General features: G+C 42.7%; 1 protein-coding gene across 2 annotated transcripts; it reads right to left on the reverse strand.

Annotated features, from left to right (window-relative positions):
- Positions 1–2,538: 2,538 nt before the first annotated feature.
- Positions 2,539–25,104, reverse strand: NRBF2 (nuclear receptor binding factor 2). Of its 2 annotated transcripts, XM_033208687.1 has the most exons (4): positions 24,851–25,104; positions 11,729–11,813; positions 5,409–5,449; positions 2,539–4,067 (listed from the first exon to the last, which is right to left on the reverse strand). In XM_033208687.1, exons 1-4 carry the CDS (start codon positions 24,878–24,880, stop codon positions 3,360–3,362), a joined length of 864 nt encoding a protein of 287 aa, XP_033064578.1. In that variant the 5' UTR covers positions 24,881–25,104; the 3' UTR covers positions 2,539–3,359. The 2 variants fall into 2 exon arrangements, with proteins under 2 accessions (XP_033064578.1, XP_033064579.1); XM_033208688.1 differs by lacking the exon at positions 11,729–11,813 and having other exon boundaries at positions 24,851–25,098.

The following is a 25,104-nucleotide window of genomic DNA, read 5'->3' on the forward strand; positions in this document are numbered from 1 at the left end:
CATGCAGAATGCACTATTTAGAGGAAGTAAGCTATTCTCACATCCCTTTCAGTGCCTTATGCTAGACAAAGACACACCACCACCTAACAACCCCAACCAGGAGAGGGGCAATTAGTGTAGAGGCTAGGTCTTAAGGATGAATGAAACAAGTGGGGTTTTGGTGTTTGCTGGGTTTGATTCAGTATGTACTCTATAGAAGACATGGTGCTAGGATGCTGCAGAAGTACCACATACTCCTGGTCAAAAGGCACATAAATTCTAGTAACAGATTCTAACACAAAACTTCAGAACCAGATTAAACCAGCATATTAAATACTGTAAGTTTCAAAGACAACAGAAAAGTAAAATGAGTCCAAATAAATACATTAGTGGAAACGCAAAGAAATGGGCCCTAGAAAATATATATCAAATTGGTAACAGTAATGGCAGGGAAGGGCCCTGGAAGGAGGTGGTAGTGGTAGAAAAGGGGGGTAAGTTAGAAAAGTGTTCTTGTCACAGCCGGGCGCAGTGGCTCACGCCTGTACTCCCAACACTTTGGGAGGCCAAGGCAGGCAGATCACGAGGTCAGGAGTTCAAGATCAGCCTGGCCAACATAGTGAAACCCCAGCTCTACTAAAAATGCAAAAATTAGCCTGTGGTGGTGACGCATGCCTGTAGTCTCAGGTACTCGGGAGGCTGAGGCAGAAGAATCGCTTGAACCCAGGAGGCAAAGGTTGCAGGGAGCAGAGACCGCGCCTTTGCACCCCAGCCTGGGCAACAGTGAGACTCTGTCTCAAAAAAAAAAAAAAAAAATGTGTTTGTGTTAAATGTAACAGAGCTCATCTTCTAGAGAGAAATGGCTAGGCTAATAGAGTCATGTGCCATAGAACATTTCAGTCAATGATGGGCCACATAACAGATTATAAGACCATACCTTTGTTTAGATACACAAATACCATTGTGTTACAACTGCCTAGTCAGTACAGTCCCATGCTGTACAGGTCTGTAGCCCAGGAGCAAGACTATACAGCCTAGGTGTGGAGCAGACTCTGCCGCCTAAGTTTGTGTAAGTCCACTTTAGGATGCTCACATGAAAAAATCACCTAACAACATTTTCCTCAGAACACATTCTTGTTAAGCAACACATGACTTATTTTTGGCATAAGCTTTTAATGTCAAGTTTTATGAGCAAGGTTAGGCAAGTAAAATGTTCTGAGTCTAGGATATTAAAACACTGAGATGTTCAGCAGAACAGAAATTATAGTCAAACAAAAAATAGTAATAAAAAAACACTGAGATAAACTTTTTTTTTTTTTTTGAGACAGAGTCCAGCTCTGTTGCTCAGGCTGGAGTGCAGTAGCGTGATCTCGGCTCACTGCAACCTCCGCCTCCCTGGTTCGAGTGATTCTCCTGCCTCAGCCTCCTAAGTAGCTGGGACTACAGACACATGCCACCACAACTGGCTAATCTTTGTATTGTTAGTAAGAGACAGGGTTTTGCCACATTGGTCAGGCTGGTCTCGAACTCCAGACTTCAGGTGATCCACCTGCTTCGGTCTCCCAAAGTGCTGGGATTACAAGCATGAGCCACTGTGCCTAGGAAATTAATGTAACTTTTAAGAGAGTATAGAGCTCAAAATAATTTAGCAGGCTAGTTTATTTTTTGTTTCATCTGCAGCAAGATGAGACAGGAAAAAATACGATTTCTCCATGGCGACTTCTACTGGTTTTTTTTTGAGACAGAATCTCACTCCGGTGTCCAGGTTGGAATGCAGTGGTATGACAGCTCATTGCAGCCTCAACTTCCCAGGCTCGAGTCATCCTCCCACCTCTGCCTCTGGAGTAACTGCAACTACAGGCGCGCCATCACTGCACCCAGCTAAAGTTTTTTTTGGCTACAGACAGGGTCTCACTATGTTGCCCAGACTGGTCGCAAACTCTTGGGTTCAAGCGACCCTCCCATCCTCAGCCTCCCAAAGTGTTGGGATTACAGGTATAAGCTACCACGCCTGGCCCTATCTCTACTAGTTTCATCACTGGATTTGTGAGCCTAGCCCAACTTCCTCAACCCAATTGTCCTCAGAGGAGGCAATGTATTTCTCACTTCTGTAATTCCACACAGCAAATCCAAGCTTTCAACATGCCCAGTAGCTTGTACCCAAATGTTTTGCTTATATTCTCCTCTTCCCCTTCTTTCTCATGGAACACCATCCAGGTTGGTAAAGAGAATCCAAAGCAGCACTTCCTCACACTCTGCTCTGACAGGGTGGCAGGGGCCCAAGGGACAGCTCCCTCCAGCCTAGAGCAGCCCTGCGCATTTTCCATGTGGTGGTCAAGAAAAAGGTTGCAAACAACACATTTAAACCTCAGGAACTTCTGTACTCTCTGTCACCCTAGTCGTAAGGGAAATGGACTACCAAACACTGAAAAAACAAAAACAAAAACAAAAAATCCTTGACACACAAAAGTAATCATCTAACCGCAACTGTTCAAAGTTCACAACGCAGAGAGAAGCCTCTCAGTGCCTTGCTTTTTAACTATCAACCACATTCAACAAAGGTATAAAACACAATTACTTTATTGATTTCTTACAATCAAATACTGCCAACTAGCATTACTTCCACTCTTGCATCATTAAAAACAAAGGGTATTTCCTCCTTGGTATTTTCAAATGATGCACTATACAATAAACAAAGTTAGAACTTAAAATGCACCCTGATTAATTATGTAAACTGGTAATTTGTTTTAAAAAAGCATAATAATTTGGTTCCTTTCTTCATAAAATGGAAATTTAAATATTTCTTCTGATAGTCTTGAGGTTATTATGAGTAGTGCAAAGTGTGGCACATATAGTTTCATCTAGAAGGGTGTGTATCTTACACACCTTATTTAAACAAACAAAATGTGCATTAACAAAATGCATACAGTCAATGCATGATAGAAAGCATGTTTCAAATATAAGGCAGCCCCTCCGGCCACCATATTATTTAGGTTTTGCATTATCATTTATGGCATTACAGATTAATTACACATAACTTTTATACATTTTAACCCTGAAGATAAGAAAAATAACTGTTGCTTGAAAGAAATTATTCCAGGTAGCCATTTGGTTTGTATCAGGAGAAACCGAACCTCCATGAGTTTAGTGTCTGCCAAGTCGGAATCATTAGCTCAAGTGAGTGAATGAGATATGCGGCGCATTTCACAGTGACTGTTTCCCAAGTCCTGGCAATGCCTCTGCTCCCACAGTCCACCAGATGAAGCATTTCCGGGATGACCCTTCTATGTGGTTTTCCCTTTTCATTTTTTTTTTTTTTTTTTTTGCTGGATTAATTATTACTGTATTATTTCCTCTTTTCCCCTTTTCTGTGGCCTTCCATTTTAATTACTCATAAATCCTTTCAGAATATCCTCAGAGAGCTCCATAAGGGGAAGTTCTGGAGATGGAAAATCCAAGGGAGGAAGATTGGGGATTGGAATGTCCTTGGCTTTCCCGGTATTTGCTGCGAACTTCTGCCAGGTTGAGGAGGCTGTAGCAGTTTCTGAATGTGGTGGCAAGCTCCATAACTCTGATGTTTCTACAAAATCAGCATCTACATCCAGCTCCTTTTCTATTGGACCTTTTAGAAGTCTGGCCTTTTCAGCCTTTAGTTGTTTATTTTCTTTCCTTAATCTTTCATTCTCAGCCACAAGGAACTCCACGTGCCTCTTCAAATCTGCAATTTTGGTTGCCTGCTCCTCTATAATTGTTTTATCATCTTTTGGGGCTTTGCTTCCAATACATGGCTCTGCTGGCTCACTCTTTTGCTGAAGTAAATATAGTAGTGTGTCTGGATCCCTGTCAAAGATCCCCTGAATCTCAGGCAGGCATTTCTCTGTAGAAGGGCTGTACTTCTGAGGAAGGGGGCTCTGGCCCTCTGCATCCTCTGCAGAGGGTTTGTGAGATGCCTGAAGATGGGCAGCTACATCCTTATCTGTGTTCTGCTGGGCTTTCAATCTTTCTTCACGCTGGGCCCTTTTCCATCTCTCTTGGATGAGGAGGAGCTGTTTCATATGGCTATCCCTTTGCAATTCCAGTGAAAGATGAGCCTATTACACAGAAGGAAAGGTAAAATTTGAAGAATTTTAACATTTTAAGTGTCTTAGTAATGTCCAACATATACTACTCCAAAATCCTCTCTGAATAACCCAACAACACTTACAATTTACATACTATGTTTGCAAAAACACCATTCATTCAGAAAGTTAGAAGTCCTATTCCCAATCAATACACTAAATCAGATGTTTTCCTCAGTGTGCCTGACCCCATGTGTAATGGCATTTGTACTCAACTTAAAATTAGAAATCTTTCCTCTGTAGACATACTAATTCTACGAACAGCTAAGAAGAAAGTCATCCTTATCAACAGTGTGTTTGGATAGTTCAAAGCATGCCTGTATCACAAGCAGATTCTATACTTTCAAAGGCAGTGAAAGGGACAGAACACAACTTTAAAGCTCCCTTGGTTCACTTTGAGAAACTAGTGGCTTTCCCTGCCACTGATATACCTCATAGAAATGATCTCCTTAACTGATACTTTTAAAATAAAAAGTTTTAAACAAGATATTTTATATGTATTTATTTTAGAAACAGGGTCCCTGTTGCTGAGGCTGAAGTGCAATGGTCCAGTCATAGCTCACTGCAGCCTTGAACTCAGGTGTTCAAGTGATCCTCCCACCTCAGCCTCCCAAGTAGCTAGAACTACAGGCATGTGCCACCATGCACAGCTAATTTTTTAAAATTTTTGTAGAGATGGGGTCTCACTATGTTGCCCAGGTTGGTCTCGAACTCCTGGTCTCAAGTATGATCCCCCTGCCTTGCCCTCCCAAAGTGCTGGGATTATAGGCACAGGCCACCACGCCCAGTCTTATGAATAAATGTATCTTGAAACACTTGGCAGGGCCTCCCCAAACACAGAAGAAAATTTAAAGCAATTGGTGAAACAAATTTAAAAGTACCTGAACTGCTTAAGAATTCAAGCAAAGACAAGTGGGAGACGGGTCACATTTAAATTATCTTTGACAAGCAAAGGGTAGTCCAGCTGGTTTCCTCTTGGCCAGGCCTGTTTACTGACTGTAAGCTAATGATCAAATAAGAGCTAATGATCAGGAATGGTCTGAAGAGGGCTCTCTAAAAGGTACATCTGGCTGGCAATCTGAGATCTGTGAGTAACCACTAGAAAAAAAGAAGTTTCTGCATTCTATGTCTGCGGCATCAACTGTAGTTCATTTAGTTTTAATTCCCATTGCGAAGTGCTCTTCCCTTGCCCATTTTATATATTTTTGACTATAGCATTTTGAGAGGGACACAATGCTTTGCTATACACACAATTCAAGCCTCTACAAGAAAACCTTTCTAACCCTTGCTGAAAATATTGGGAACATGTCTCACCTGCTCAGACTGTGTCAGCTTCATGGCTTCAGAAAGATATGCTGTTAAAAGAAAAAACAGGCATGTTAATATGTGTCGCCGTTCTGTAATTAACAGGTAAAAGGAAGAGTTTTAATAATCCTCATATGACAAAGAGAACTGTTCTGATAAATAATTCTGATACAACTGGGGATTTTTTAAAAAGAATTCTTAACTTCCCCCAAAAGGATGTCAGTGGCAATAAAATGAAAATATTCCCTACCCTATCCTGAAGGTTTTGTTATTTAAAACTCCTATGGATTTTATAATTCAGAAACTGAAGATGGCCTAATCGGAAAAATAGATTTAGGGAAGATTCAAATCAAACAAGAACCTATCCAAACCCTATTACTCATTATACGCACAAAAACATCATGAGATTATGAAAGACCTTTTATCCATCTGAATACCTGGAATCTATCATTTTGGACTCCTATAGAATCACTTTTAATTAATTGTCTCTGAGTTAAGCTATCAGCCTTACGGTTAAAAGCCCTCAGAACCTGTTGACATATTTACTGTGAGGAAGTTACTGAGGACAGTATAATGTCATTTATGAAGACCTTCAAAAAACTTCTCTGATCTTAGATCCTCAGTGACTGTTTGAATTTTAATAGCCAATGTAAAAATTATTCTTTCCTCTTTAGGATGACTGCTAGAAAACTTAAGGCAAGTTCTTTTTTTTTTTTTTTTTTGAGACGGAGTCTTGCTCTGTCGCCCAGGCTGGAGTGCAGTGGCCGGATCTCAGCTCACTGCAAGCTCCGCCTCCCGGGTTCATGCCATTCTCCTGCCTCAGCCTCCCAAGTAGCTGGGACTACAGGCACCCGCCATCTCGCCCGGCTAGTTTTTTGTATTTTTTTAGTAGAGACGGGGTTTCACCGTGTTAGCCAGGATAGTCTCTATCTCCTGACCTTGTGATCCGCCCGTCTCGGCCTCCCAAAGTGCCGGGATTACAGGCTTGAGCCACTGCGCCCTGCCGGCAAGTTCTTAAAACAAATCCAAGAACTAATGGTACATTTTGTGAACTATACTACTAGTCCTTTCCCACTTTCTCTCTCTATGGATGTCCTTATCTATGTATCTTTAGTTACATTTGATATTTTATTATACATTCATCGGTAAGACATTTTATAATCTTTTGGGAACAAGGTTAGGTATAAATAACAAGTTCTGTATTACCCATGAATTGCCCATAATGAATCTCCATTTTTATCTTGCTTGTGTAAACATTTTTGGCATCTCTCATACTTATATTAAGTCCCTCTTTTGCCTTTTTGCAGAAACAAGGCATTGCTTTCTGTCCAGTCTTAATCCAAATAATTTAATGATTTGATGTCATAACTTAAGAGTTCCTGCCTGCTAGGTTCTACCGTAGTCCTTAAGATACAATTATATCAGGGGTCCCATACCCCCAGGCTGGTATTGGTCTATGTCTTGTTAGGAACTGGGCCACACACACAGCAGGAAGTGAGCAGCACACAAGCCAGTGAAGCTTCATCTGTATTTACAGCCACTCCCCACTGCTTGCATTACCACCTGAGTTCTGCCTCCCATCAGATCAGCAGCGGCATTAGCTTCTCATAGCACAAACCCTACTGTGAACTGCACATGCAAGGGATCTAGGCTGCACTCTCCTTATGATAATCTAATGCCTAATGATCTGTCACTGTCTCCCATCACCCCTAAATGAGACTGTCTAGCTGTAGGAAAACAAGCTCAGGGTTCCCACTGATTCTACATTACATTGAGTTGTATAATTATTTCATTATTTCTATTATTACATTGTAAAATATAAAGTGCACAATAAATGTAATGTGCTTGAATCATCCTAAAACCATTTTCCCCACCTCAGGTCTGTGGAAAACTGACTTCCACAAAACTGGTCCCTGGCAGCAAAAAGGTTGGGACTGCTGAATTAGATGCTCCCTCTCCAGGAAAAAGGAGAGCTAGGGCCAGGTGCAGTGGCTAGCACTTTGGGAGGCCAAAGAGGAGGATTGCCTGAGCCCAGGAATTCCAGACTAGACTGAGCAACATAGCGAGACCCTGTATCAATTTGAAAAGAATTAAAAGAAAAAACAGAGTTGGTTATATAGTCTTTGCTCCAGCCATGCTTACCATAATTACATCCTTCCAACAACACTGTGTCTTTTTTTCCTGTAGTAAGTCTGTACAGCTGCATACTAGTTTCTTTTCCTTTTGTTCATGTTTAAATCTGTGGAGATGAATGGGTGCGGTGGTTCACACCTGTAATCCCAGCACTTAGGGAGGCTGAGGCTGGTGGATCGCCTGAGGTCGGGAGTTCAAGACCAGCCTGGCCAGCATGGTGAAACCCCAGCTCTACTAAAAAAAAAAAAAAAAAAAAAAAAAAAGAAGAAAAAAAAATTAGCTGGGAGTGGCGGCAGGCGCCTGTAATCCCAGCTACTAGGGAAGCTGAGGCAGGAGAATCGCTTGAAACCAGGAGGTGGAGGTTGCACTGAGCCAAGATCATGCCACTGCACTCCAGCCTGGGTAATGGAGCGAGACTCCAAAAATCTGCAGAGACATTCTGTCTGCTCTGCTATTGCTCTGATACATTGTAGACAAATTTTCTTAGACATCCCTTCCATCTTGCCTGCGTGTATTTGTCTCCCTGTTTGAACTACAGTTTGCTTTAAATCCACTTTCTTAACAAACGAATAGCTTTCACAAAACCAAGCTTTAGCCAACTGAAATGCCTCCCCACTTTGTAGAACCTTGAAATTGTATGACATAGGAGGCTACCAAAGGATATCCCAAAGCACAAAGAATACAACAAGAATCACACTGTCATTTAAAGTATTCCCCACATTTAGATCTTATAAATGGGGCATTTTAAAGTTATTTTTAAAGAAGAAAAATTATTTTAAATCTGATTCCATGTTTATGGATTTCTTCCACAGACTCACAATAGATACAAAAGTACAGCAACACAGAAAAGTAGAAAAAGAGTACCTATCTCAAACACTGCTAACAATTCTGGTTAAACTACTTCCTTTAATTATGACACGAGGCTAAAATGTAAAGTAGATATTAAGTAAATGATACAATAAAGGAACTAAGGAAATTTGAAGAATGTCTTAAAATAATAACATCTGGCCGGGCGCAGTGGCTCACACCTGTAATCCCAACACTTTGGGAGGCCGAGGTGGGCAGATCACTTGGGTTAGGAGTTAGTTTGCTATCAGCCTGGCCAACATGGTGAAACCTTGTCTCTACCAAAAAATACAAAAATTTGCCGAGTGTGGTGGCGTACGCCTGTAGTTCCAGCTACTCGGGAGGCTGAGGCAGAAGAATCACCTGAGCCTGAGGCAGAAGAATCACCTGAGCCTGGGAGGTGGAGCTTGCAGTGAGCTAAGATCATGCCATGGCACTCCACTCTGGGTGACAGAGCAAGACTCCGTCTCAAACAAAAAACAGAAAATAATAACATCTATTACTCTTCTATCAGGAATCTGTTAAACTGGTCCCAAAGCATAGAAGGTGCAGCAATATACTGCCTCTGAATAAGGATAGAATCATTTTCATGTTATCACAGTTTCAAAAGGCTTAGGTCAAGATTTGTTTTCAAACAAAATATTGATCAAATCCACACAAATACTGTGTACTCTGGGGCCTGCTCATCTTCTGAAATGCTCATTTTGAGTTCTAAGCACTGTTAATGGCTATTAACTTATTTAAGGTTTTGTTCTTCTGTTGTGTATGAAAGAAGAGAAATTCACTTAGGGATGTGCTTATCTGGCAAATTAATGCTCACATGCTCAGTTTCATTTAATTTGGCCATTCATTGTCCACCTTAAGAGATCCTACCTTTCCTCAAAAGGAAAGAAACATCAAGCAACTTCTTATTTCAGCACATTTACAATACAAACACTACAAAGAGGCTATAAAGTCCTTAGCTAGGTAATCTCAGGGTATGTTTTTAGTCTCAGAATCTCCTCTGATCTTTGACAGCTGGACACCCAGGCCCCCTCTGTTTGCCCTTAAATTCTCTCATTTCAGCCTTTCCTTCCTATTAGTCTTTCTTAGATGTTGACATTTTCTTGTCTCATCTCTAAAATGATTTCCAAATAAGTTGCTTCCTTACAGAATACACCTACATCCATACCTTCCAAGACCAGTTATAAGCCCTAGAGATGCAAGTCAATTTCAAAAAGTGAGCTCATTTCAACCACGTCAATTTTCAACTCCATTCTAAAACACAAGTTGAAACCCTCAATCAACCCAGTGGGATTTACTAATCACATTAAGTTCTATCTCTATAATTGAAGCTAATGTGATCTAACAGATTGTCTTATTTTTCTACTCCTGAGAATGTGACAGAATTTAGACTGGGGGTGGGAAGTGGTTAACTGAAGCCCAACATCAGTTTTAAGTCTTCAAAGACAAGGATTAGGTTACGACTAAAACTTCCTTCTTTTTATATATTCGTAACATCCCATAGCTCAGTGCATAACATATGCTGATTCACTCCACTTAACATATGTTATATATATGTAACCATGACCATTTTGGGTTACATAAGGTATTGTTTCACTGGGGCATCCACATAAAACATGGTTTTCTTAAATAGTTAAACACGGTACATCATCTTTGTAGTGACTACAGATTTAACAATCTGATTCATAACAAAATATGGTTTAGGAAAGATTTAAAGAGTACTAGTTGACATCTTTAACACTGTACAAAGCCCTCTCACCATAAAAACACCCAAAGATTTATGGGATATCTACTTTATGCTCGGACCTACAGCAGATACCTCCAGTACACTTCAGTGGCAAAAATATTTCTTTTTTAAAAAAAGTGGGGGTGGGAGGCTGGGGGACGGATAGCATTAGGAGAAATACCTAATGTAGACGACGGGTTGATGGGTGCAGCAAGCCACCATGGCACGCGTATACCTATGCAACAAACCTGCACGTTCTGCACATGTACCCCAAAACTAAAAAAAAAAAAAAAAAAAAGGGCTTGGTGCAGTGGCTGACGCCCGTAATCCCAGCACTTTGGGAGGCCAAGGTGGGTCAATCATGAGGTCAGAAGTTCGAGACCAGCCTGGCCAACATGGTGAAACCCCGTCTCTACTGAAAATACAAGCCAGGTGTGGTGGCACACACCTGTATTCCCAGCTACTCAGGAGGCTGAAGCAGGAGAACCACTCAAACCCAGGAGGCGGAGGTTGCAGTGAGCCAAGACCGTGCCACTGCACTCCAGCCTGGGCGACACAGCAAGACTCCATCTCCAAAAAGAAAAACAAACAAACAAAAAAAAAAAACTTAAAATTTTCTCTGAAAATTACTAACTTCCAGGCAAAAAACACTGTAGTGAGAAGACTTATCCAATCTACTGCCCACCTTGCAGTCTGTATTTCACAAGTAAAATATCAAGGGAGGGGCAGCCTCTGTCAGGAAAGAATATGGCTCTGATCATCATACTGGCCTAGAGGGAAAGGAACGTGCCTGCCAGCAGAAGACTTCAGAGTCTGCCCTAAGAAAGATGACCTGCACTCATTTTGGATGTGGCATGAGTAAAACATCCTTTCCCCAAAGATTTTTAAATTTTTTATTTCTATTTTTATACTTACCACTACACTAATGAGGACCCAAAGTTTTTCGGTTTGTTACTCAGCCAACAGAAACTGGTCTAAGCAAAACAGGCCCCCAAGATCTATTTCTGAGTTCAACATATGCTAGGTTGCTTGACTGACTAGGGTAAAATTAGGTCTTTGATAAGAAGCCAACAATTCTGAAATGAAAGCTATCATCAGCATGTTACTATAGGCATGCATGTAGAGATGAGATATTCAGAAGGGAAGCTAAAAAAAGACCACAGGAAAAATCTCCCACAATTTAGGTAACAAAAGTCTTTAGCAAGTTTTGCATTATCAGCATGTTAGAAAACAGAAACTCAGTGAAAATGAATTGGTTGGAACTGAATTGAATTACTATTTTGAGAACCTGAAATGGTAAATTATTTGAAACCCAAACTCCTTTTTTTATAATAACTAAGATAAAATGGCAGACTTGTTACAATCAGCTCCTGTTTTTAGGGATCTTTGGGCTCAGAAGGCTGTGTCCAGGAATTGTTTACCGCATTTATGCCATCTTCACGGTTTAGAAAGAAGATTGGATTAGCAGGAGCTGGGAAATCCAACACACTTACTTGAAAAATAATCAAAGCTGATATTCTGGTGAGTCAGCTGTATCAGTCTTGCATATGAAAAGCAACACACATTATTACTATTGTGACTTTCTGCTCTTCAGTTTTACAGAGTACTTAATAACACTCACCTGCAGCCTTTTTGTGACAAGAAATAGCCTCTTCGTATTTGCCTGCAGCTAATAAACGGTCTGCTCGTCTGCTCTGTTGATGAGCCTAGAAGACAAACATCCCTAAGTTGCTCCGGATCATAAAATAAAACACGTTTTCTCTTAAAAAGCAACTACCTTTTAAGAAGATAAATAATACTGTTTGTTGGCACATATCAAATCACTATTACAGCTCTATCTGTAGCTGGAGAAATGTAATGGGTAGAGCCTAGAACTACAGCATCTGAAAGGAACTGGCAACTTCTTTCACTTCTACCATAAGCCCTCTCAAGGTTAACACCAGGCACTTAACTCCTTAATTGACTCACATTCTTCCACTCTTTGGAGATTAACCAAGAGTTACAATCATAGATTGTTATTCAAAATGTCTAGTTTCTTGATTTTTAACAAGCTCCTTTCAAAACAAGAGCTATTTTGTAGATACTTTCACTAATCTGTATGGTCTAAAAACTATAATCAGGAAATCACTCATCACGTAGTAAAATCCAAGCTTCTCTTCTATCATGTCATTCTTTCAACATTAAAGTTACTATGTTTTTAAAATAAAAAATTTGGACATTGCACAGTTGATGAATTCATGATACCAACATCTAATATTACAAAGATTGTTCTAAAGATATCTCATCAAAAGAACAAAGTCAAAAAAATTAGAAGTTCTAACAGCAAATATTGTAACTGCTCTTGAATTGCAAAGGAAAACTGATAAATAAGCAGTCACTGGCCTCCTTACACTTTAAGAATCTCAAAAGAGCTTTAAGGCCAGGCGCAGTGGCTCACGGCTGTAATCCCAGCACTTTGGGAGGCTGAGGCAGGCGGATCATCTGAGGTCAGGAGTTCAAGACCAGCCTGGCCAACATGGTGAAACCCCATCTCTACTAAAAATACAAAAATTAGCTGGGTGTGGTGGCTCATGCCTGTAATCCCAGTACTTTGACCAGCCAGGCCAACATGGTGAAACCCCATCTCTACTAAAAATACAAAAATTAGCTGGGTGTGGTGGCTCATGCCTGTAATCCCAGTACTTTGACCAGCCAGGCCAACATGGTGAAACCCCATCTCTACTAAAAATACAAAAATTAGTTGGGTGCGGTGGCTCACGCCTGTAATCCCAGCACTTTGGGAGGCTGAGGCGGGCGGATCACGAGGTCAGGAGATCAAGACCATCCTGGCTAACAGGGTGAAACCCGGTCTCTACTAAAAATACAAAAATTAAAAATTAGCCGGGCATGGTGGCAAGTGCCTGTAGTCCCAGGCTACAGGCGCTGAGGCTGAGCCAGGAGAATGGCGTGAACCCCAGAGGCGGAGCTTGCATTGAGCTGAGTTCGCGCCATTGCACTCCAGCCTGGGTGACAGAGTAAGACTCCGTCTCAAAAAAACAAAACCAAAAACAAAAACAAAAATTAGCCAGGCGTGATGGCGGGCGCCTGTAATCCCAGCTACTGAGGAGGCTGAGGCAGAGGTTGCAGTGAGGCGACATCACGCCACTGCTCTCCAGCCTGGGTGAAGAGAATGAAACTCCATCTCAAAAAAAAAATGCTTTAATATACATTATTTCAGCTGCTTTAATTATGACTTTGTGAATGCATTTTCCTCTCTTACATAAGGAGGCCCAAAAGACTGGTGGGGGTCATGTAATTTACATAAGATTATACATTTAACTAGCAAGGAGAAAGGCAGAGATCATCAGCTCAAGTTTTCTACCTCATGTAACGGTTTTCCTCAGTAACAAACTCACACATGATTTAGCAAAGCTTCACAGCTTCACAAAAAAGCGAAAAGCATTGTACACCCATGTTCATAACAGCATTATTCACAACAGCCAAAAGATGAAAGCAATCCAGATGTCCATCAATAGATGGAGATGGATAAATGCAGTATATACACACAAAGGAAAGGTACTGTCTTTAAAAGGAAGGTACTTCTGACACATACTACAACATGGATGAACTGTGAGGACATTAGACTGAATAAAATAAGCCAGTCATAAAAGGACAAATACTATACAAACCAACTTATTGGGTATCTAAAGTAGTCAAACTCATAAAAATAGGAAAGTTGAATGGTGGAAAAAATCGTCATTGAATGGGGGAGGGGGAAACGGGGAGTAGGTATTCAAACGGCATAGTTTCAGTTTTGCAAGATGAAAAAATTCTGGAGATTTGTTGCACAACCATGCGAATATACTTAACACTACTAAACTGTACACTGAAAAATAATTAAGAGAGTCAACTTTACGTGTTTTTTACATCACTTAAAAAAGGTGAAAAGTGGCCGGGTGCTGTGGCTCCTGCCTATAATCCCAGCACTTTAGGAGGCCAAGGCAGGCAGATCACTTGAGCTCAAGAGTTTGAGACCAGCCTGGGCAATATGGTGAAAACCCATCTCTACAAAAAATACAAAAATTAGCCGGGTGTGGCACTCGTGTCCCAGCTACTCAGGAGGCTGAGGTAGGATGATCACTTTGAGCCTGGGAAATGGAGGCTGCAGTGACCTGTGATCGCACCACTGCACTCCAGCCTGGGCAACAGAGTGAGATCCTGTCTCAAAAAAAAAAGATCGGGCACAGTGGCTACTTGCGGAGGCCAAGGCAGGTGGATCACCTGAGGTCAGGAGTTTGAGACCAGCCTGGCTAACATGGTGAAACTCCGTCTCTACAAAAATTAGCCGGGCATGGTGGTGGGTGCCCGTAATCCCAGCTACTCCAGAGGCTGAGGCGGGAGAACCACTTCAACTCGGGAGACAGTGGTTGCGGTGAGCTGAAATCGCACCATTACACTTCAGCCTGGGCAACAGTGAGACTTGGTCTCAAAAACAAAAACAAAAACAAAAAAAAACAAATCTGTTCTGTCAGCTGAAAAATGATTTGTCTTAGATGCTTTTAAAAGACATGTCCCTTTGATGCTGCATAAAATACTTCACAGAATCACGTTTGCAATTGAGATTATAAATATTCTGGGCATGTTTACAAATCATACTCAGTATAAAATACAGGTGAAGACAAAAGTAGAAAACAGCACTTCCAGCAAATGCGTTGCTGTTTGCCTTCCCCCCCGCCCCCCACTTCTATTTTTGTAAGAAACAAACAAGCAACAATCTTAAAGACAAGATTGGTGCCTTTCTATTAGAGGATTTCAGATACTTTTTATTCTTTAAGTAGTAATCACACTTTCCTCTAAGTCTTAACATATGCCTGGGAACAACAGGTCACAAGAAATGACTGGGTAGGGTGGGCGCAGTGGCTCACGCCTGTAATCCTAGCACTTTGGGAGGCTGAGGCAGGCAGATCACTCAAGGCCAGGAGTTCAAGACCAGCGTGGCCAATATGGCGAAACCCCATCTCAACTAAAGTACAAAAATTAGCCTGGCGTGGTGGCACATGCCTGTAATCCCAGCTACTCAGGTGGCTGAGGCACAGGAATTGCTTGAACAACCTGGGAGGCAGAGGTTGCAGTGAGCTGAGATCATGCCACTGCACTCCAGCCTGGGCAACAGAGCAAGACAGTCTCAAAAAAAAAAGACTCGGGGCTTAAAATGAATGAATTTTAACCTGGAGACTTGGACTGAGCAAAAAATACATTCTGAACACATGAGCATTTTCTAGTACCCACAAATTACACAGATCTTTTGGGAACAGAATGTACATGATGAAGAAAGCTAGTATGTACAAGCAGTTATGATTAACCTAATTTCTCTAATGAACATGTTTTGATACTATTAAAGCAAGTGGTATTAAATCAAAAGGCTCTAGGTTTTAACAAAAATACAAATCACCTGGTTAAAATACAGATTCTAAAAGGCCAGGCGCAGTGGCTCACACCTGTAATCCCAGCACTTTGAGAGGACGAGGAGGGAGAATCGCTTGAACCAGGGAGGTAGAGGTTGCAGTGAGCCAAGATCATGCTACTGCACTCCAGCCTGGGCAACAAGAGTGAAACTCCATTTCAAAAAAAAAAGATTCCGATTCAGGAGGTTTGGAGCACGGCTTGAGACTCCACCCAGGAAAAGTCAAAGTTTCTGGCTTATGGATACACTCTAAGAAGCAGGGATGAGATGTTATTTCAGGTTACTTCATTTTAACACCTTTTTTCTATCTGTGTGTCACTGATGACTTCAATCACTTTCTATCTTATACTATGGATATTTATGTAGCTCCCTAATTAAACTTCAAACTCTGTGATGACAGAATAAACTGTTAATTGAACACCAAAAAAATAAAAAGTTCTCAAACAGTGAGAGCAGGTCCTCATGGCTCTCCCAACTCCCTTAAAACATCCCCATGTAGAGTCCAATCTCTAATTAGTCTGCCAATTTAGGAGTTAAATCTCATTATAGTTTCAGATTATTGCTGAGCTCAACAAAAACACACCATCTCCTCTGGGTTATTTAGCACCAGAGCAATCAAATTTCATATTTTAAGTATAGTTCCTACTATGTTCTTACTAGACACACAGCAAACACAGACTCGATAGAGCTCAACTGCCAACATTCAAATCTCAGTTTGACCACATATGAAGGAGCCCAGCTTTCCCAATTATCTGCCTCAGTTTTCTCATCTCTAAAATGAGAGTTATTGTCTGCTTATGTAAATTTGATGGCACCAAAAACAAACGAGTTTGTGAAAATTAAACTAGATGAAACATCACAGTGCTTAGAATGGTGCCTGGTACTGGTACATACTTGATATATCCCTTGTTAAGTACTACAAGACAATAGAAGTGACGGAAGTACCTGCCATCAAGAAGTTGACAATATAGTTGGGTCTAGACTAAATTGTATTTTTAAAAAATTTTCATCTTAATTATTTTTGAGACAGGGTCTTGCTCTGTTGCCCAGGCTGGAGCGGAGTGGTGCAATCATAGCTCACTGCAGCCTCAATATCCTGGGCTCCAGCAATCCTGCCACCTCAGCCTCCTGAGTAGCTAGGAATACAGTCACATGGCACCACACCCAGCTAAGTTTTATTTTTTGTAGAGGTGGGGTCTTGATATCTTGCCCAGGCTGGTTTCAAACTCCTGGGCTCAAGCAATCTTCCTCCCTCACTCACCCAAAGTGCTGGAATTATAGGCATGAGCCACTATGCCCAGCTAAATTGTATTTTTTATAAACTGAAGATTTTACAGAAAACCTATCTTGGTGGTGGTTATTTTTAAAACAACTTTTACAGTTTACACATATTAAAACTGGTCTCTCTTTAAATACTGTTCTTGGCAGAATCACAGCCATTAAAAGTAATAGGCTGAGGCCGGGAGCAGTGGCTCACATTTGTAATCCCAGCACTTTTGGGAGGCCGAGGCAGGCAGATAACGAGGTCAGGAGTTTGAGACCAGCCTGGCCAACATAGTGAAACCCCGTCTCAACAAAAAATACAAAAATTAGCCAGACATGGTGGCACCCACCTGTAGTCCCAGCTACTTGGGAGGCTGAGGCAGGAGAATCGCTTGAACCTGGGAGGCAGAGGTTGTGGTGAGCCGAGATTGCGCCACTGCACTCCAGCCTGGGCAACAGAGTGAGGCTCCATCTCAAAAAAAAAAAAAAAAAAAAAGGCTGGGCATGGTGGCTCATGCCTATAATCCCAGCACTCTGGGAGGCCGAGGTGGGAGGGTTGCTTGAGACCACCATAGGCAACACAGTGAGACCCCATCTCTACAAAAAATAGAAAAATTAGCTGGGTGTGGTGGTGAGCACCTGTAGTCCCAGCTACAGGAGGGACTGGTAGGAGGATCTGGAGCTCAGGAGGTTGAAGTTACAGTGAGCCGTGATTACGACACTGCACTCTAGTCTGTGGGACAGGGGAAGATACTATCTCAAAATGAAAAGGGTAATAAGTCCATAAATATGTTTCTCTGGTAATTCAAAATAAGTTATGACATTCACAATAAAACAGTCCCACCTCTCTGTACTTCCTAGGCAATCCATATGGATTCTGTAGGACTCCCCACATTCTTTTTTTTTTTAATTGTCTGATGGGTTACATTAGATTGAGGTCTACAGCTGTGGTTGCCCATTATTTCTGACAGATGATTCATTTTGTAAACAGCTGACATAAACTTATGGTATTGATAACTATAGACAGAACTGTAAATATATTTTCTCTTATGATTCCCTTTTTTTTTTTTTGAGATGGGGTCTCATTCTGTCACCCAGAGGCTGGAATGTAGTGGTATGATAACGGCTCACTGCAGCCTCAACCTCCTGGGCTCAAGTGATCCTCCTATCTCAGTCTCTCAAGTAGCTGGAACCACAGGCATGTGCCACCATGCTCAGCTATTTTTTTTTTTTTCTTTTGGTAGAGACCAGGTTTCACTATGTTGCCCAGGCTGGTCTTGAACTCCTGGGCTCAAGCGATCCACCTGCCTTGGCCTCTCAAAGTGCTAGAATTACAGGTGTGAGCTACCATACTGGGCCCACATTCTTGTATTACCTTGTCGTCTGGATACCTAAAGTATCCCTTCTCCAGATTTTCAAACTTAGGAGCAGCGAATATCAAGAAAGTCTAATTAATGTGACATTCAGAGGCTAGCCAGGTAGAAATATGTTTGCAGAAAGCAGGAGTGAAGCAGACAAGCCTGAAAAGGCAAAAGAGAGAGGGAGTCTGATTAAGTCTGACAGGCTCCATACGTTCATAAACCAAGCTATATTATACCCCTGCCCTTCCTGCACCCTTCTTTGCAGTCCAATAAATTATCTCTTTTGGCTTAAGCTAATTTTAAGTGGGTTTTCATCAACTACAACCAACAAAAATCCTAGCTACAACAACTAGGTTACTAAGTGACTACCATCACTGACAAGTACCTTTTACTTCCACATGCTAACTGCCCCAAAAATACATGTTCAATACTACCTTCTTTCCCAAAAGAAAACAGTATTCCTTTCTATAACTTTCGATTTATTTTTTTCTGTGTCCTTGGGGAAAGCTGTTAAGTAAAGATGAAAAGAAAAGGAACACCAGGCCAGGCATGGTGGCTCACGCCTGTAATCCAGGCACTTTGGTTTGGGAGGCCGAGGCGGGCAGATCACAAGGGCAAGAGTTCAAGACCAGCCTGGCCAACATGGAGAAATCCCGTCTATACTAAAAATATAAAAATTAGCCAGGCATGATGGCACGCGCCGGTGATCCCAGCTACGCAGAAGGCTGAGGCAGGAGAATCGCTTGAACCCGGGAGGCAGAGGTTGTGGTGAGCTGAGATTGTGCCATTGCACTCCAGCCTGGACAACAGAGCGAGACTCTGTCTCAAAAAAAAAAAAAAAGAAAAAGAAAAAAAGAAAAGGAACACCATATGAACACTGTACTGAAAAGGCAGCAGAGGAAAATCTAATATTCACCTGACCTTATGGTAGAGTCTTCAGTTGAAAGAGAAACCTCACTCACTCGCCCTATCCCAATCAATGTGTGTCTCCTACAAACAAGTAGCAAACAGTTATCTCAAATCAATAAGCACTGAATTGACTGTCTAATATAATGCAATTATACTTAAGATAAGAGCTCGTGTTGGAGAATTCCAGAAAAGACTTTTTTTTTCCCCCCGGGGACAAGGTCTCACTCAGTAGCTCAGGCTGCAGTGCAGTGCAGTGCAGTGCAGTGCAGTGCAGTGGTGTGAGCTCAGCTCACCACAATCTTCACCTCCTGGGTTCAAGCGATTCTCCTGTTTCAGCTTCCCAAGTAGCTGGGATTATAGGCATGTGCCACCACACCTGGCTAATTTTTGTTTTGTTTTGTTTTTTGATATGGAGTTTCACTCTGTCACCCAGGCTGAAGTGCAAGGGCACGATCTTGGCTCACTGCAACCTCTGCCTCCTGGGTTCAAGCAATTCTCCTGTCTCAGCCTCCCAAGTAACTGGGATTACAGGCACCCGCCACCACACCTAGCTAATTTTTATTTTCTGTAGAGACCTGGTTTCACCTTGTCGGCCAGGCTGGTCTTGAACTCCTGACCTTAGGTGATCCACCCACCTCAGCCTCCCAAAGTGCTGGGATTACAGGGGTGAGCCACTGTGCCCAGCCCAATCTTGCTTTCATATCCTACCATGATCACTTCATCTTTAAATGGGGGGGAATATCTCATATTTAGCTACTAAGAGGAAGATAAAATATATATATAACATGTCCGATGCCAATCCCACCACTTAGCAATAACTGCTGGGTATCTCTTAGTATTCTCTACCTCCGTTTTCCAGAGTGCTTTCCTTATGCCTAGCTCAGCTTGTAACAAATAAATTTTCCTGGGAATTTTTCAGGGTACAAAGAAGAGGTTCAAATCTTTTTACCTTGAAGTTTTTAAGGCCAATATAATTAAAATGGGATAGTTATAAGGACTCCAGGTATGCACAAGGCCATTCCTTGGATCATGATATCTGATTACTTTTCTTACAGAAGCTGGAAAGTAAGAGGCTTCATTAACTACCTCATGTGATGTGAGGACTGACCACTCTGGAGGGAAGCTGTTACTCAACAAACATTCTCAGCACTCTTAAGGGCTAAACACATAGAAAACGATTGTGGCCAGGCAGTCACATGGACCCTGTCCTTTGCAGCGGAGGTAAGCAAAACATGAGCAATAGTCACGTATAAATTAAGATCTGACATCACTTTCCAAATCAACAGCAAACAAACCAAAGAACTAGAAATTATCTCACATAAGTTTTGACATTTGTTACCAGTAGTTACATTGACAAAATTAAGTGTATGGAAAGAAATATCTAAATATACACTAATTTTATTAAGTTATAATTTTTCCATATTTAAAACTGACAGGCTGGGCACAGTGGCACACGCCTGCAATCCCAACACTTTGGGAGGCTGAGACAGGAAGATTGCTTGAGGCCAGGAGTTCAAGACCAGCTTGGGCAACACAGCAAGACCCCAACTCTACAAAAAGTTTTTGAAAAAATTAGCTGGGCATGGTGGTGCAAACCTGTAGTCCCAGCTACTGCGGAGGGCTCAGGCAGGAGGATCCCTTGAGTGTGAGCAACAGAATAAGACCCTGTCTCTTAAAGAAAAATTGACCAAAAAACCCTGATGAAACAAACTTACTCAGAGTTCAAAGACTAGCTATTTTTTTTTTTTTTAGTGGAAGTACAATTTTTCTGTTGACAAACTTCAATAACCAGACAATTAGAATCCATTACCTCTGTGATACATATTAAAACGAATATTTCAAACTAGTTTCTTCCAGATCTTAAAAATTCACTGTGAGGAATTTCTAAGGCCCTTACTGCCAAACCTAACATAAAAGAATCAATACTGGAGCAGAGGTAATAAATGCTAACACAGAATCTACAGTTCAGGCCGGGCGCGGTGGCTCAAGCCTGTAATCCCAGCACTTTGGGAGGCCGAGACAGGCGGATCACGAGGTCAGGAGATCGAGACCATCCTGGCTAACACGGTGAAACCCCGTCTCTACTAAAAAATACAAAAAACTAGCCGGGCGACGTGGCGGGCGCCTGTAGTCCCAGCTACTCGGGAGGCTGAGGCAGGAGAATGGCGTAAACCCGGGAGGCGGAGCTTGCAGTGAGCTGAGATCCGGCCACTGTACTCCAGCCTGGGCGACAGAGCGAGACTCTGTCTCAAAAAAACAAAAAAAAAAACAGAATCTACAGTTCAATATAAATGAGAACCACATTGAAATGAACATGATGAGTACAATATGGCAGCATTGGTAGAAAGAAGTCTTGATATCAAAATAACTAGTGATTCATAAGGTATTTAAATCACTGACCTAAGTAATTACCTAATTATCTCAGCTTAGGCTTATTTATCTGTAAAACTGGAAAACGCATCTTACTAAGTTCCGAGGATGTTCTGAGGACACATGATTACAAATCCATGTACTGTGATGAGTCCTTATACAATGAATTTGGACGACACTATGATGTCATTAGACACAGCTTACTGCATTACTAACTCTTAGTATAGAAAAAGAAAAAGCTTGTATAATACTAGCGGAATTTTCAAAGACATTCAAATTATAGCATTGAGAACTATCTCTCATCTTGAGTCAACTAGATACTAAGTTAGGTGTTCTCACATAAAAGAATGTCAGAATTTTCATAGCCAGGTGTGGTGGCACATGCCTGTAATCCCAGCTACTCAGGAGGCTGAGGCAGAGAACTGCTTGAATCCGGGAGGCGGAGGTTGCAGTGAACCCAGATCGCATCACTGCACTCTAGCCTGGGCGAAAGAACGAGACTGTCTCAAAAAACAAAAAGCAATGTCAGAATTTTCAAAAACCCCATCTTATAAAACTGTGAGTGACAATTCTGAATGCCAGAGGCCTGTAATTGGTACTGATTCAAGTAACTGTCAATGTCTGTCCTATTGTTACCTTCCAATAAACAACTATGCTGGAAATCAAATCTTTCTTTTTTTTTTTTTTTTGAGGCGGAGTCTCGCTCTGTCGCCCGGACTGGAGTGCAGTGGCCGGATCTCAGCTCACTGCAAGCTCCGTCTCCCGGGTTTACACCATTCTCCTGCCTCAGCCTCCCGAGCAGCTGGGACTACAGGCGCCCGCCACCTCGCCTGGCTAGTTTTTTGTATTTTTAGTAGAGACGGGGTTTCACTGTGTTAGCCAGGATGGTCTCGATCTCCTGACCTCGTGATCCGCCCGTCTCGGCCTCCCAAAGTGCTGGGATTACAGGCTTGAGCCACCACGCCCGGCCGGAAATCAAATCTTTCAAGACTCAAATGGTTTAAGAATTCAAGGTGTTGGCCGGCCATGGTGGCTCACACCTGTAATCCCAGCACTTTGGGAGGCCAAGGTGGGCAGATCACGAGGTCAGGAGATCGAGACCATCCTGGGCAACATGGTGAAACCCCGTATCTACTAAAAATACAAAAATTAGCTGGGCGTGGTGGTGCGTGCCTGAAATACCAGTTACTCGGAAGGCTGAGGCAGAAGAATCGCTTAAACCAGGGAATAGGAGGTTGCAGTGACCTGAGATCGCTCCACTGCACTCTAGTCTGGTGACAGAGAGAGACTCTGTCTCAAAAAAAAAAAAAAAAGAATTCAAGATGCCAAATTTCTGACACTTGCCCACATAAATTTTATGGCTGGAATATGGAGTTACACTAGCCTGCTTAAAATGACTGTGTGTCGACATTCACTCCGTTTTATAAAGAGAAGAATTTAAATAGTATTGCCACCATTTAACTAATTTTTCCTAAACTGGTAGTGATTCTGCAGTTCCATCTGCAATTGTCACCCAGTTCCAGTCTCCTCATAAAACACCACACATTTGTGGGGCAGTTGGCAGGGGTTATGCTGCAGCCAAATAAAGTGAAGCTACCTAGAACTGAACCAATGGTCATTTGGCAAGGACATCTGAACTCTGAAGCACTTTGTAAACAACTGATTATTTCTAGTAATACTCCTATGACGTTTCAGTACTGAGCCATCCATTATATTTCATTGCAAACTATTTGTCGCCTTAAAAACAAGAAAAGGGCAAGACAGTTCCCTGGTTAAGTCAGAGTCTTGCTCTGTCGCCCAGGTCGGAGTGCACAATCTCGGCTCACTGCAACCTCCACCTCCCGGACTCAAGCGATCCTGCCACCTCAGCCTCCCCAGTAGGTGGGACCACAGGCTGGCGCCACCACGCCCGGCTATTTTTGTATTTTTTGTAGAGACCGGGTTTCGCCATGTTGCCTAGGCTGGTCTCGAACTCCTGAGCTCAAGTGATTCACCCGCCTCTGCCTCTCAAAGTACTAGGATTACAGGCATGAGCCACGGCACATGGCCAGTTCCCTGGTTTAAAAAAACTCACAAATGTAGTCCAATTAGCCTTAAGTGTAACTAACTCTTACCTACCACCTGGGGCAAGACACAACTTAAAACTGGGAGGGGCCCCTCTCAGCAGTTAACCTAGTACCGGTGATTTCGTCTGAGAATCTTAGGCTTTTAAAGCTCAAGTCCAAACCTTTATTCTACAAACAGATTTTCAAGTAAGGGCTTATGGTCTGGTTATAATCGCTAATTCTTGCACTGTACTGTGTACTTAGTACAGTTATAAGTGCTTTACACCTATTTACTCCTTGAATCCTCCCAACGAACCTGAAGCAGAGTGAAGTAGTTTGCCCAAGATAACACAGCTATCAAGTGACAAGGTTAGAATTCAAATCCAAGCAGCAAAGCTTCAGAACCTACAGTCTTAAACCACCAGACTCTACTGCTCTACTAGGGCTCAGAGTTCTAATGTGAGAAACGAATCCTCTATAGTGCTTTTTTTCAATCCCACCATCGCAAAGAATTGCAAACCTGTGACTTAGAAGTTCTTCCTGTGTGCATCCGTAAGTAATCTGACTTTTGCATCCAAAATGGGTAACCTCTCTGGAAAACTAAAAGATGCAATGGCCAGTCTGAAAAGAACTCAGGTTTCCCGTTAGTGGGATTCTGTTTTGTTGTTGTTTTTTTATTGCAACACCTGAAACGCCTTAAAACACAAGTAAACAGGCTATCAGCCATTTTCCTGAGAACAGCAAACACCTATTACACTTTCATGATGCCTAAATTGATGAATCTGAGCTAAAAACAGGAACGGCTGTCTTTTTCCCAGCTGTCTCTAATATATTTGGAAGAAGGTAGACTCAGTTTATGCATGTGAAAGTATGTGAGAAATGAGGGGGTAGTGGGGGGTGAGGAGGCTATTCATTCCTCCATCTCTCCAAAGCGTGGCGACTTAGACTCAGACCCTCCTGCTAGAACTCAAAACCAGTATCACACACCATTTCTGCCTTGGACGGCTTCAGTGCCTCTCCAGGCTGTAGGGAGGTGGCTACGTGGCGCTAGGAGGACTTCCTCCAGCCAGAGAGGAGGTGGCAGCCCCAGCTGGTGGCATCCCCTCGGCCGGGGCCCCACGGCAGGGGGCGCCAGGAGCTTCCCGGGGATCCCCCAAGAGGGCAAAGTCTGAAGTGACTGGCCTGGAGCCGCAGCTGGGTCAGGGCCTGCCTAGCACCCCCTCACAGCCTCTGCGACCACCCCTGCCAAACCAACCTCCCAGCCTCAAGGGCTAGCCGACTCGCCCGGGCCGGCGCCGGGCTCCTGAGGCAAAGGCACCCAAGACGGACGCTATATTCTGTGGGACACTCACCAGGTTGAGGGGTCCTTCCATTACTTCCATAGACCCCGGGGTAAGCGGCGGCCTTAGGAAGGGGAGTGGTGGCGCCGGGGAACATGGAGGGGACTGCAGGGGAGCGCGACGCAGCCGCAGAGACTGCGGCCCCTCTCTGAGCTCCAAGAGCCAGCGGTAGGCGCTGAGTGAGCAACAACCTCACCACTTCCTCCTCCGGCGCCGCGCCGCGGGCCCGCCCCCTGCGCCACCGCCGCGGCCACGCACGGCGCCAT

This window comes from Trachypithecus francoisi, unplaced genomic scaffold (genome assembly GCF_009764315.1).
Source record: "Trachypithecus francoisi isolate TF-2019V2 unplaced genomic scaffold, Tfra_2.0 Lachesis_group9, whole genome shotgun sequence".
Taxonomy (NCBI): Eukaryota; Metazoa; Chordata; class Mammalia; order Primates; family Cercopithecidae; genus Trachypithecus; species Trachypithecus francoisi.

What these genes read in the sequence shown, in the direction of transcription:
- NRBF2 (XM_033208687.1), bottom strand. Translation starts at nt 24,880, where the DNA reads ATGGAAGTAATGGAAGGACCCCTCAACCTG. An exon ending in TGGAAGGACCCCTCAACCTG is followed by an intron (nt 11,814 to 24,850) that starts GTGAGTGTCCCA and finishes TTTGTCTTCTAG; the next exon opens with GCTCATCAACAGAGCAGACG. An exon ending in AGCTGACACAGTCTGAGCAG is followed by an intron (nt 4,068 to 5,408) that starts GTGAGACATGTT and finishes TCTGTGTAATAG; the next exon opens with GCTCATCTTTCACTGGAATT.